Source organism: Olea europaea, chromosome 10 (assembly GCF_002742605.1).
Source record: "Olea europaea var. sylvestris chromosome 10, O_europaea_v1, whole genome shotgun sequence".
Lineage (NCBI taxonomy): Eukaryota > Viridiplantae > Streptophyta > Magnoliopsida > Lamiales > Oleaceae > Olea > Olea europaea.
Window position 1 is genome coordinate 20,612,952 of NC_036246.1, and position 13,678 is coordinate 20,626,629.

The 13,678-nt window shown below is 32.2% G+C and overlaps 1 protein-coding gene across 1 annotated transcript; it reads right to left on the reverse strand.

Annotated features, from left to right (window-relative positions):
* Nucleotides 1–6,763: 6,763 nt before the first annotated feature.
* LOC111401460 (growth-regulating factor 1-like) lies at nucleotides 6,764–8,220 on the reverse strand. Its single transcript, XM_023029199.1, has 2 exons — nucleotides 8,198–8,220; nucleotides 6,764–7,699 (listed from the first exon to the last, which is right to left on the reverse strand). Exon 2 carries the CDS (start codon nucleotides 7,381–7,383, stop codon nucleotides 6,979–6,981), a length of 405 nt encoding a protein of 134 aa, XP_022884967.1. The 5' UTR covers nucleotides 7,384–7,699; nucleotides 8,198–8,220; the 3' UTR covers nucleotides 6,764–6,978.
* Nucleotides 8,221–13,678: the final 5,458 nt, after the last annotated feature.

Here is a 13,678-nt window from a genome sequence, read left to right on the forward strand (position 1 = left end):
GGGCCACATACGTTATCTTATAAATGTGCATAACCTTATGAACTCAACATTTTTTCTATTACAACCAAAAGCATCTTCGAACAATCTTATCCAACAATTATATCAATATATAATCAAAGCAGTGTTCGTTACATGTATTATGACTAAACTCATCAATGGTCACGTATATCAATACAATCAAATGACATAGATGAAGTGTGGATGTGTAATATGAAAATTACATGCAATGTGATCCAAACAGGTATATTTTCTAACTAGTCATACTTTATTCTTTAACGAGATTAACCATAAATTTTAATCAGAGTGAATATGAATTGAATATTTTATTTCTGAAATAAACTGAGTATCCATGGCTAAAAGTATAAGTCTAAAATAGACATCATCCGAGCACAAACTCTCACTAAATTGGTATATCATAAAAAATGCAATACCTATGTGAGCAATATGCTCATGAAAGACCTTGGGCAATAGTCCTTTAATAAGCGGATCTGTAATTATGGAATTTGTCCTAATATATTCTATAGAAACTTGACGACTCAGAATTCTTTCACTAACAACTAGGAACTCAATGTCTATAAGTTTGACATCATCGAACTCCTGTTGGAATACAAGACTTCTATTATCCAAAATGCGTAGTCTAGTGATAAAATGTCGCATTCATATTTCATGATCAGAATCACAATATCCAATAATCTCCAATTAGTCTAATTTCTTATATGTGATCATGTAATCCTTAGTTCTCTATGAAAACTGAATATCCTGTTTAGCTGCTTTCCAAATATCCAATCCAAAATTACTAAAGTTTCTGCTCAACATTTTAACAGTGATTGCTATATTCGGATGTGTGCAAACCTGAGTGCTCATTAACCTCATAACTGCTGAAACATAGGAAATTTTCTAATATTTTCTTGTCTTTAAGTATATTCTTAAAGTATTGATTGAAACTAAACATGTCTCTCTGAGTTATGAGGTATCACCTGGTTTACATTCTTGCATCCAAAATCTCTTAAAAATCTTATTAATATAACTCTTTTGTGATAATTCAAAAATACCTCGAAAATGATCCCTATGTATTTGTATTACTAACATAAATATTTGTATTACTAACATAAAAGAGGCGTCATCAAGATCTTTCATTTCAAAATTTAATAATGAAAATCTCTTGGTTTTGTGTAATAAACTTATATCATTGTAGACAAGTAGTTTGTCATCGACATACAATATCAACAAAATATACTTACTCTAATTAAATTTATGACATAAACAACTAGCAAATGAATTCATCTAAAAAACAAACGAGATAATTATTTGATGAAATTTGTGTTACCATTGATGAGAAGCCTGTTTAATCCCATTGATAGATTTCCTTAATTTGCAAACCATTTTCTTTGGGTCTTCTAGCACAAAGTTATCCATCTGCACAATATAAATGTGTCTCGTCAATGTCACTATTGCGAAATGTAGGTCTAACATTTATCTTATGTAGCTCGGGATCAAAATTTTCACTAATGTCATAATAGTCCTAGAAGAGTTTTTCTTTGTAATAGGAAATAAAGTTTATTTGTAATTAATGCCTTCCTTTTGAATAAAATCATTTAAGACAAGATGAAACTAATTTCTCTCCACATCGCGCCTTCGAATTCATCTTGATTTTAAATATTCATTCATAAACAATGTGTTTCGCACCTTTAGACAATGGGCTGAGTTTCCAAACATCATTGTCTTTTATGGACTTTGTCTTTTTATTCACAGCATCAATCCATTCTTGATAATTATTCATTTTCATTGCTTGATGAATGTTGATTGGATCTTCTTTCACCAATCCAATGACATCCTCATTTCTTGAAGAAAGAGTACAAATTCATTCGAAACTGTCTTTCTCCTTTTTCTAGTGGGTTTCTTTAATGACATTTGTTCTTTAGGTTATTGAGTTTGTTCTTCTAGAACAATCTTTTGATTGTTTATAGGGTTTTGTAATCTATTCTTGATCCAAAATTTTTTCTTGAACAAGATCTGGAGCAAGAATTTGTCTTTGATCCTGATCATTGTCATTTGCAACAGAAGAGATATGTACATATTTTTCATTCAAGACAAAGTCCTTAATCTTAAAACAAAGTCCTTAATCATAAAAATCTTATTTACCTCCGCAAACTCCATATCCTCAAAAAATTGAATATTTTTTGTTTCAAAAATTGACCATTAGTGGGATTTTAAAAAATTGTAACTACTTAATCTTTCACAATATCCAGTAAAATTGATGGTTCTTGAGTCCTTTTTTTTAAGCCTACGACAACCCCAAATATACAAGTGCTTCCCATGTTAGTCGTCCAGTATTCTACATTCTACCACATTATTTTTTCTACAGTACTCATTTTCAACCTTACATTCTTCATCAAAATGATATTACGTGCAAAACAAAATCTTTTTTTTCTTTTTAACCACACATTCTCCATCAATCTACTATTCCGTAATACATTTTTCAAAATTAAAAGGGGCTCAAACACACTCTAGGTTTCTTCCATGTCCAAAGTTTACAAGTGATTTTGGCTATTGTTTTAGTTAAAACTTTATTGAGAAATTAAGTTGTGGTCTTTAGTGGTTCTTCCTAGAGTGATTCTGGTAAGGTGAAACGATTAATCATACTTTTTATCATGTCATTAAGAGTTATGTTTCATCTTTCAGTAACACTATTCATGCTAGGGGAACTCGACATGGTGTACAATGGGATGATTTCACATTCATCTAGGAATTTAGCAAAATGTGGCGGACCTTGTTCTCCTGATCTGTCATATATGTCATAGTATTCACCCTCACGATTAAATTTGACATGTTTAATTCTTTTGCTTAGTTGATTATTAACCTCAGCCTTGTTAGGTCTTGAACATGTGCAGTAATTAAGATTTCTTATAGAATCTATACGTAACCATATTGAAAAATTTGTCTGTGGATGTAATAAATGATTGTTGATCATTCTAAGAAGCTTAAGTTAATGACCTACAAATATATGTATGAATTAGGTCTAAGACATTCGAAATCTTATTAGTACCTAATCTCCTTTTATTTTTTTGTCCCCTTAATACAATTAACATAAATTCTTAAGTTTGAAAAATCAAGGGGATCGATAATTCCTTTTGACACATGCTTTTTCATTCTCTTTTAAGAGATTTGACTTAGACTCTTGTGTCATAATGAAGCAAAACTTTCATTAATTAATTTACGTTGAAAAACACGTAAATTTACATGCAAGATTTTTATATAAGAGGCAATCATATTAAGCAAATATAGGTTAAAATTAAGAAAGAAATAAAACTAACATTTTCAAATGAACAAGGGTAACCGAATTTATAAAAGTGTAGAGATAGAAACCAAATTATATCTTAACAGATAGTACCACAAATGTCTCTTTCAAATCAAACAGTAACCAATATTTAATTATAACCTAAAAGTCCTCATAACCTCAACTTTAATTGATTTGTCATCGCCCCCGTATAGATGAATCTTTCAGCATTGATTGGCTTTTCGGCTGTTCAAGAACCCTGGATAGACACACTTATGTGAGCAGTGGCACCATAATTTATCCACCAAGTGTGTCTAGATATCGCCATCTCCCCACATGGATGAATCAATACACACCAAACGTTGTATTTAGTAAAGTCCCTCTTCATAAGTTCCAAATTTTTTACAAAGTAACAATTAGATAATTTATTTTTTTCAGACTTTTGTTGTTTCTTCCGAACTGCACTGGACGTAGCTTCCTTATTTTTTAATTTGTCCTTAGAAGTACTTGCCAAGTGAGTACTTTTAGTTCTATCTTGTTTTAACTTTTCTTCTTCTTGTACACAGTATGGATTAAGCTCATCAAGAGTCTACTTCTTATTTTGATAACTGTAACTGACCTCAAATTAATTAAATTGTGAAGCATGAGAAATCAAAATCAAATGCACGAGCAAGTCATCAAATAGCTCAAATTTTAATGCCTTTAGTTTTGAAGCAAGATGAGACATATCCATAATATACTCCCGTCTATTTTCTTTAGTCTTATACTTTAATGAAACCAAGTTTGTTAGAAGCATACTAGCTTCGGCCTTATCTCCTTTTGGAAGGCCTTTTTCAATTTCTTAGAGAAATGTGGTAGAAGTTACCTTATCGAACCAAATGCCCCTGAATGTTAGTGGAATTTTACATTTCATGATCATAAGCCTCATGCAATTTGAACGATTTTACTTTTCAAAATCCTTTTTCATCAATGGAACTTTTATCCGTAAGTGTAGTGTGTTGGTCAATTCTAAAAGTAAGGTCTACACCCATGTAGCCAAAAACGATATGAACGTTTTCTTCTCAGTCCTTAAAATTTGGTTTCATAGGCATAGAAATTTAATTAATTAGCTGATAGATATAACAGAAACAGATGGATTGACCGAATAGAGAACTTAAAACTAAATAACATCTTCACATGGGAATCCATATTAGACAATCATTAATTTCAAATAATGGTGGACCCTATCACAAGAGATGGAGCACAATATTGATATTTAGTCTTTCGACAGAAATATTAAATTGTAAATGATACTCTCAGTGTAGTAATCAATTACTGACAATAATTCGGTCAAACATCAAGTTTATCTTTGAACCGACATTCACATAATGAATAACTTTACAATTGTCACATATTTATTATCACAAGTGTACAAATAATTTGGCCAAATATTAATATTTTTTGGGCTAGTCATACTTACATGAATTACATACAAACAACCTTCTTAATAATCCAAATAAATCAATTTAGACAAGAGAGGTTATTTTGATTGCATGTTGCTTTAATTAATTTATTTCAGAAAATTAGTAATCTGTAAGAAACTTTAATACCAATATTTGATTTTGATTGTTTCTTTATATTCTAGTTTTATTTCTCTTATGTTGCCAAAAATAAATAAAATAAAATAAACAAAACAAAAATGTACAAAAATCGAACCTAGGCATTACTTCTTCAGAATTGGGCGCCGCAACGCCTATCACCACAACGCCCGTCCACTGTTGGAGGGCAACCCCTGGGTGCCACAGCGCATTAGACATGGCACTGCTACGTCGCAGCTACTATTTTGTCCAAAACTTTTTTCCGAAAAAGTCAAAACTTTGAAATCTAGTGTTTGAAATTCATGTCCCAAAATTTAGAAATTCAAAGTATGAATTCCAACCCTAAAATTTCACTTTATTCTCAATGGTTTAACATGTAGTTAGCCTTGATACTGCTTATTGAATATTTATGAAACTTAAACTTTATAAATTGTCAAGATCTCTATGTCAAATCACCAAGAAAATTAATTAATACGGAGCATACATTGATCTACTAATTCTTGATTTTGCTTCTTGATCCATAGTCTTGATTTTTCAATTCCTTCTTCTTGATTCTTGATTTTAGAATGTGGGTTTTGGATCTTTCTCTTCAATATGTTTTCTCTTATATTCTTGTATTAATAAGATGTAATAAAAAATGAGAAATTACATATGAACTGAGGATCATAACTCCATATATATCCTTAAGTATTTCTCTCATCATAAAATATAAATCTAAAGGAATCTGATCTTTAGACCCACACTTTATTTAGTTACCAAAGCACAATAACTTTATCTATAATTTGATCATTTTAAACATGGCTTAACTTTCAAGTAGCCTTTAGACACAATCAATTCATGCGTAGGCCCACATGACATTAAAATCCAACAACAATATCTGTAAAATGACATCTTAGAATGATTACTAATTTATTTTGTTAACCAAATGTTTTTTTTTTTAATTTATAAGTTGAACGAAGTATTCCTATAATCGAAATGTTATTGCAGATAAACAATCTTTCTTTCTTTTTTTTTTTTGTAAATAATTTAATTAATTTGAACAATTTGATTAATGTGACAAGCCGTACTTTACACCATGTCTCAAATACAAATAGGAGTGCTAAATGCTATATCAAGCAACTCTTGAAAATGTCACACTATTATTATATGTAACTATGTCAAATAACACTTGAGATCATGTCAATTTGATTACAACATAATGCATGTGCTTGTCCTTCAACTTATGTCGTTGTGGGTTAAGTTAGATTTTATGTTGAAGGTAAGCCCTCATTTTTTGCATTGACAATGGCCTTTTTTACACATTTATTCGTCAACTTAGGGAATATTTGTTTCTTCCACCATGCCTTAGCATACCTCGGGGCGATCCAATCTACAATAATTAAGGTTATCGTTCTCCAATCTTGTGCTCTCCACATAGGGTTTAATGATTCAACTACTATTAATGCTATCATTCTTCAATCTCATGCTCTCTTGTATAGGGTCATTCGAAGTAGGTGCTTCCTAGTGCTTGCTTTCCATCACCTCATATTATACTTACCATATGATAAATCTATAGAGTGAGAAAATAATGTAATGAGCAACTAATATAAGGATTTTCTCTCGAGTCCTAATTCCCGCTAGGGCATAAGGGCAAGGGAAATTCATATATCGAGCTCAGTGAAAATGCATTTTCGAAAATAAAGTTAAACATATAAAATAAAATAAAAAATTAGGCCATGTTTGAGCTACATTAATATAAAAATGAGAATGAAAAATATAATCGTTACGGACCTCACACAAAACATAGAATGTCAAATATGACGACTTGATGTGATGAATAAAAGTCGTATTTTTCATTTTGAAGGGCAAATAATGGGAAATAAATAGGGGTAAATCAACATGAGTAAATCATACATAAAAGAAGGCTATATACCAATATGAGCCTATTTTCTGCTTAAAAACTTTAGTAGGGATTATAAAGTAAACAGTAAAAAGGAAATTGAGACACATAATAAGCAATATCCGGAAATCCTCCTCCATCAACTCCTTAAACTAGCTTTGTTTTTGTTCCGTCACTTTGCCATTTAAAATACCTTATTATACACTTACAGGGATGGAGTAGCTGAACCAATTTCATGGCGAAGATTAGCATTCTCGGGGTGCGCTCCTGTTGTCGGCGATGTGACTGCTCCCGGAACTGCTGTTAGAGAGCGAGACAAAGGTAGACTTCTGCAGCACGCCATTGGGAGAAGAATCAAGCTGAGGGCTACTTTCATATGCTTTCAAAGAAGACAAGTTTGTGCCAGCTGCTACGCTGATAGAGGTGCTCGCCAAAACCTCTCCTAATGGACCGCCTGTTGAATTTCCCCAAGAAACTGGTAACCAATTTAACTGCTTTTGAAGTGATTCTCCAATATCATTACTTACGCCCAAGCTCATTTGGATAGGGCCTAGCTCACGAGATAGCCTCGCTTTTGAAATGGCAGGTTTTTCCCGTAGAGAAGGATAAGAGGATGATGAGAAATCTGAAGGAGCTACAGGGATAGACATCGAAAGCTGCGTCCAGTCTGATTTTAGTTGTTCTGGCCAGGAGACGGGGGCTAGATCAGATTGATCCTTCGGGCAATCATGACATTGATCATTTGCTTCTTGGTCGTTGAAACCCAGAAGAGAACCAGAGTCTTTAGTATTCAGGTAGGAGATCGTTTGTGAAGGGTTGACAAGGGCATCTGAGCAGACAATTCCAAACTCTGAGTTTGATGATTCCTCAAATGGAAAGTGTTGCTTCTGAATGGAGAATGACACTTCTTTGGAGTTCAGATTTATGGTGGGTGGTATCAATGAGAGGTCTTGAAATCCTTGCTTTCTGCTACATAAGTTTTTTGTCAATTAAACATGACTGCAAACAAAGATATGGAGTATTTACATATTTATATCAGGTATTTAAAAGAGGAAAATGTCAAAGTGCCCGAACTTTGGTAACCGATCCTCACATGGAGCGTGGATCTCACGTGAATAAAATAATGCCCGACCCTCGAGGTGTAAGTGTTCGGTCATTCCACGTGTCAACAATTATGTTTGTATAGCATGGTTCCATTAGCCCTATTAACATGCACCAACTATCCAAAGACCTCGTTAGGCACAATGGAAGGAGTTGATTCATCAAAGTCACTAGTCCTAGGGATGAAATTCCATAACCTAAAAACTCGGTTGAGAGTACTGCCAATGATTGATAGGCCATCCCCTCCGCCCCCAAAAAAATCCTTCTCTTGATAGTTGATACCTCATTCCAATAATCTGTGGGTGCTTAAACACGTATCAGGTGTTTAAAGGAAGCTAAGATCTTGGTTATTATAGCATTCACCTGTTAATGAGATCGACATTATCGGGTTGAGGGTCATCAACGAGAAGTTATGTACAATATTCTCTTCCTAAATTTATAATATTAAAAAAAAAAAGAAAAGGAAGCAAAACTTGAAGATTTGTTAGTTCAATTTAACTATATTCCTTTAGTATTATCATACATGCAAACACATAATTCATGGATTTTCCATTACGCATTAATTTATGAAGACCTGAATTTTCATCTTAAAAAGTCAATTCTGTTAAAAGAAGTAACCCGGCTCATATATATTGGTTAATGTTTTCATATTTAACAAATGTGATATTTATCCTTTGACATGTCCTTACAAGATGGCTAATTATTTGAACACACCAAATTTGAAACTCGATCACTTGTTTGAGCAACATGCACCCACAAGATGGTTACTTGGCCGAGCACACCAAACTTGGAATCTAATCGCTCGCTTGAACTTTAGAGGGATTGAATTGATTGTCTGAATTTATTAGACTATAATGTTAATTAAGATACAAATTTTATCTTAAAAGATTAACTTATTAAGAGCAGTAGCCCACAACAATTAATATTTTTTTAGATGTAACTGGTATTATATTTATTTCTTAACCAGTTCTTCGTTAATCTTTGAAATCTATGATTTCATTGGTAACACCAATGTATATTCTACAAGTGAACCGTTTTCCTTGTGAAAGCAAAAGGAAGCTTAGATGTGACTATATATATACACACACACTTAGTTACATTCATATGATAAAGCATAGGATATATGTAAAAGTTATTCCTCTACAACGAATTATTTAATCACATGTCAAAAATATTCTCCAAGAAGTTCTTTCTTAATTATATTCCAAAGGAATGGAAACACCTTATATCTTGTTAATCTTTTCCCATTATTGGTGAGACAGGGACATATATGGGCACCTCTCGAATCAATTTTATTTTGATTCTCTCATCATCACCGTTCATCATTTTAATGAGCGATTTCCAATTATTGCTTGCCATGTAAATCATCAACTAAAATTGGAAGTTGAAATATGAAAAAATAATGTCTTCACGTCGAGAGTCCACACATTATTGTCCTAATAAATGGTAACTATTACATGTAGAAATGATTATTGTCCATCTGGTGCCATGTCAACCACAAAGGATCCCATTGCTTGCTCAAGTTTCATGAATAAAACATTTATCCCTCGGTCGTCGAGGCCTGCTGAACAAAAGAACGCCTTGATCACCAAGGCTAGCCTGAACAAAGATATATATTTGTATTGCTTGACCAGAAACATGATTATAGGCTTTAGATACGAACACGACTCATCTCAGTACAACTTGAAACAAATCAACCTTGATGTTAGAGTATCATGCCATCAATAAGTGATAGGCTTCTACATCAAAATTGGAAAACAAATACAAATAAAATATACAACAAATTAATGTTTGAATTTTATTTTTTGTTGTTCATGATGCATGAGCTTGTTCTTTAACTACTATCTTCATGGGTTGAGTTAGATATGATGTGGTGGGTAACTTAATTTTTACTCATCTACGGATTGAGGCCTCAATTATTGTGGTGGCAACATATGTTTTTGACTTGTTTCTTCGTCGACTTAGGGAATATTTGTTTCTTCCACCATGCCTTCGTATTACAGGGCGATCCCAACCTACTATTAAGGATATCATTATCATATCTCATATTCTTCGCATATAGTTAATGATTCAACTATTATTAATGTTACCGTTCTCCAATCTTGTGCACTTAGCGTAGGGTTTAATAATTCGACGTAGGTAAGATTGGACAAAACTCTCAAAATGAACCAAACCTGAACCGAACCGAGGAGTTCTTCTTAATTTAAAATATTACCATTCTCCAATCTTTTTGACTTGTTTCTTCGTAGACTTAGGGAATCGCTCGCTTTTCATCTCTACTGCTACCTACATGCAACAAAAGAAGAATTCAAATTAATTTAAAATAATTATAATTTTTAAATCTTTACTTAATTTTCTTTAATTAAGCATATGCTGCTGGCTCTAGCTTCTTGTTCAAGTTATTGTCAAAGAGTCAATTACATATTTTTAACTAATAAAAATCATGAGCACTGATCGTTTTATTTTCCACAAGTGAATGAGATCGTGAACAAGTAAAAGTAATGAATAAAGCGTAGAACCCATGAGAACTATGCGTTTAATCTAGTGTCAATTAATTTCAACCTTTACTGAATAGTCAAATTGGTTTTGAGTATTTATACTTAATTATCTAATTATAAAAACTAAGCTAATTATGAAGGTTTTTGTCAAGTATGTGAGATGAATGATAAGATTTCAAATCTTCTTTGTTAATCCATTTTTAATACAATTAAATTCATGACAATATGTACTTATTCATGTTGATCAATGTTCCTAAATTAGTTAAAAGTATCTCTAGAACATCTATAGGAATTATGTAAAGTATAACTGTATATCTCTATCTCCTATTTTGGACTCTATAATGATTGTTATAAGTGCTAACTATTCCATTATTTCTTTTGAAATCAATAAAACTCACATTTAAGACAATCGATGACCAAGCAATTGAAAGGGTATTAAAACTCAATAACAATCTTCCATGAACTCACACATATTATATGTCAAAATACTTAGTTTATGTTAAAAAATCATAATAAGAGTTTATCTACATCGCAACAGTTATAAATCTAGCCTAGCATATCAAAATTACAATAAATCATATTTAAGTGGAAAGACAACCAAAATTTTTGATAAATTTGAAAAGATGAAGATGAATTTTGAGATCTTAAGTCTCTTCAGTGGTTTTTTTTATAAATCTTCAATTTAACACTCTCTTTTTTTGTCCAAAAATCAAGGTTGAATCTTCACTTAATTAAATTCTTGCAAGTCCCCTTCAATTCTCTAACAAAACTATAAATTTTGTTTCATTTTATGATAATGATTGATCAATAATGGAGTATAATATGTGTATGTGAGGTGTAGGAGAAGTCTCCCTAATGTATCCTGCTATTAGATACTTGTAGGAGTTGAAATTTGGTTGAGAATCATGTCCAAATTGGTTTTTAAAAAGTTCTAATTAAATAAGGAAAGTTGCCTTCGCACGCATATTTTTGTCTCTGCATAACTGTCAGTATTTTAATCATAACTTTCTCACCCTATATTCGATTGAGGTGATTTAAAATGTGTTAGAAAGCTCATTTGAAGGGATACGACTTTTATACAAATAGAATTTTTTTCAATTTGAATGTTTACTATGCCAAAAGTGGGTTATAATTTTTCGCTAAAAATATGAAATATAAGTTGTACGACTGAAAATTGATAATATTTTAATCATATTCCATTATTTTTTTACTTTTAATTTCATCCAATTATCTCTAGAAATCTTCAAATCATTGTCTTGTGGTACGAATCAAATATTGAATATTTGCAATTTGGTCATCAAACTTTGGACTTCATCATTTTAGCCTTTTTTTTTTTTTCAATTCCACTTCCAATTATAGAGTTTACCTAATAAACAAAATATAAAATAAATTAAGCTGTTATTGCTTAAAAGGGTTATTAAATGTCTATTTTTATGTCCAAATAAGTGTATAAAATAAACATGAAGTACCAAACCTGATGAAGAATGCTCCTTTTAACGTTCGAATAATACTCAAAAGTTTCTCTCTCTTTTTTTTTAGTTCAACTTTCTAACTATTGTACCAACAATTGGTTTGTTATATGGTGCCTTTATTCCCAGAACCATTTTGTGAATTGAAACTCAACTCGAAGAATCCTGTGGCTTTTCTTCCCTTTAAAGTAGAAGAGAAATAGATTAGGGCAGGAGCAAAGCTAGGACGAGCTAAAATTTTAAATTTGAGGTGAGCTAAAAATTGCAGCCCTCCTATCTAAGCCCCTGGTTGTGAGAGCAGGGCCGGTCCTGTGATAATGGAGGCCCGAGGCGAGGTCCGTAAATTGGGTCCCCGGACGAAATCAACGTAAAAATTTACGTAAAAATCTAATAACATTTTCAATTATGTACGCAAAAATTTGAGCATTACAAGTTTACGAAAACAATACAAAATTAAAATAACATCCAAAATCCAAAACTATCCCCAAAAAAAAAATTAAAATAACATCCAAAATCCAAAACTATTCCCAAAAAAAAAAAAAAAAAAAAATTTGAAGCAAAATTGGCCCCCCTAAGGGTTTTGGGCCTGAGGCTGAGGCCTCAAATGCCTCAGCCCAGGACCGGCCCTGTGTGAGAGCCTTGTAAAAATATACTATGAGCAAGAAGTATACAGTTCCAAGAACTTCTTTTTAATCTCACTTTTGTCAAGGTATTCTTCATAATCTGAAGAAAGAGATTTACGCTGTCACCCTAAAGTAACTTATCTAATATGTTCATTTGTTACTGGTTCCACTGTTATAGAATAGTTCTAGTTATACTAGCTTGAACAAAGAAAAGTCTCCAAAAAACCCTAAACCTACGAAAAATTCAAACTGCCCAACTATTAATGATCAAACTAAAAGATACGAAGTGAGTGGCAATTACCACTTTACGAGTAGATGCTTGGCTAAGCTTGAACAACTACTTGTAACTAAACTTACTTATAATTAAATAAGTAATAATATTGGTAATAAATTATTTTTTTGTTGTTCAAAGTTGGAAATAAGTAAATTATTCTATTTTATAAGTTATCTTTATTTTATCTTAGTATTAACATGAATAACCCATTTACTTGAAAAATAAATAAATAAATAAATAAAAGGTTGTATATGTGTTGATGTACGTGAGTGGACTCGGACTTGACCTGTACAGACTCGAGCTAAGATCATGAACAAAGCTCCCAATAACTTGAAACAAATGTGTGGTGCGTTGATCCCGTAAACCTTCCAACGCTTAAGTAAGTAAATAGACGGAGAGAATATACGTACAGAGCTATAAAGTCAGGATGTGTATATAAAGTGGCGTGATTGGTTAGGACTCCTTGTCGTCAAATAATCGTGTCGTGATAAGGACATAGGAGACATGAGGAGATTGATCATATGGTTAATTTATAATAGGACTCACAAGGTGGGATCCTATTGTGCTTAAGAGATACCCCGAGGCTAAGGCTGGAGACCTCATTCTTCTTGTTGTATTAGGAGCCAGCTTAAAGATAAGGAGGATGGGATGCCACTATTCATGCAGTTGGGGACACAACCATGCCTATTAGGGACAAATTCAGGATTTGGAGTGAGCATGGGCAGCTGGTTGATCACAATAAAATATTTAAAATTAAATATAACAAGTTATATTATTTTTGCTAAAAATGAACATATATTTTCTGCTACACATATCTACTAGTGGAAGCCCCTTGCACATGGGGCTCAAATATGATCTCAGGGTTACCAATTTTGACCTTATCAATGTGCAAAACGATTTGAAAAATAAAAAAGTTATTCTAAAGGTAAGTTAAACATGCTCTCACAGTAATGAGAGTGATATAGGAAGAATAAATCATT

What these genes read in the sequence shown, in the direction of transcription:
- LOC111401460 (XM_023029199.1), bottom strand. Translation starts at nt 7,383, where the DNA reads ATGTCTATCCCTGTAGCTCCTTCAGATTTCTCATCATCCTCTTATCCT.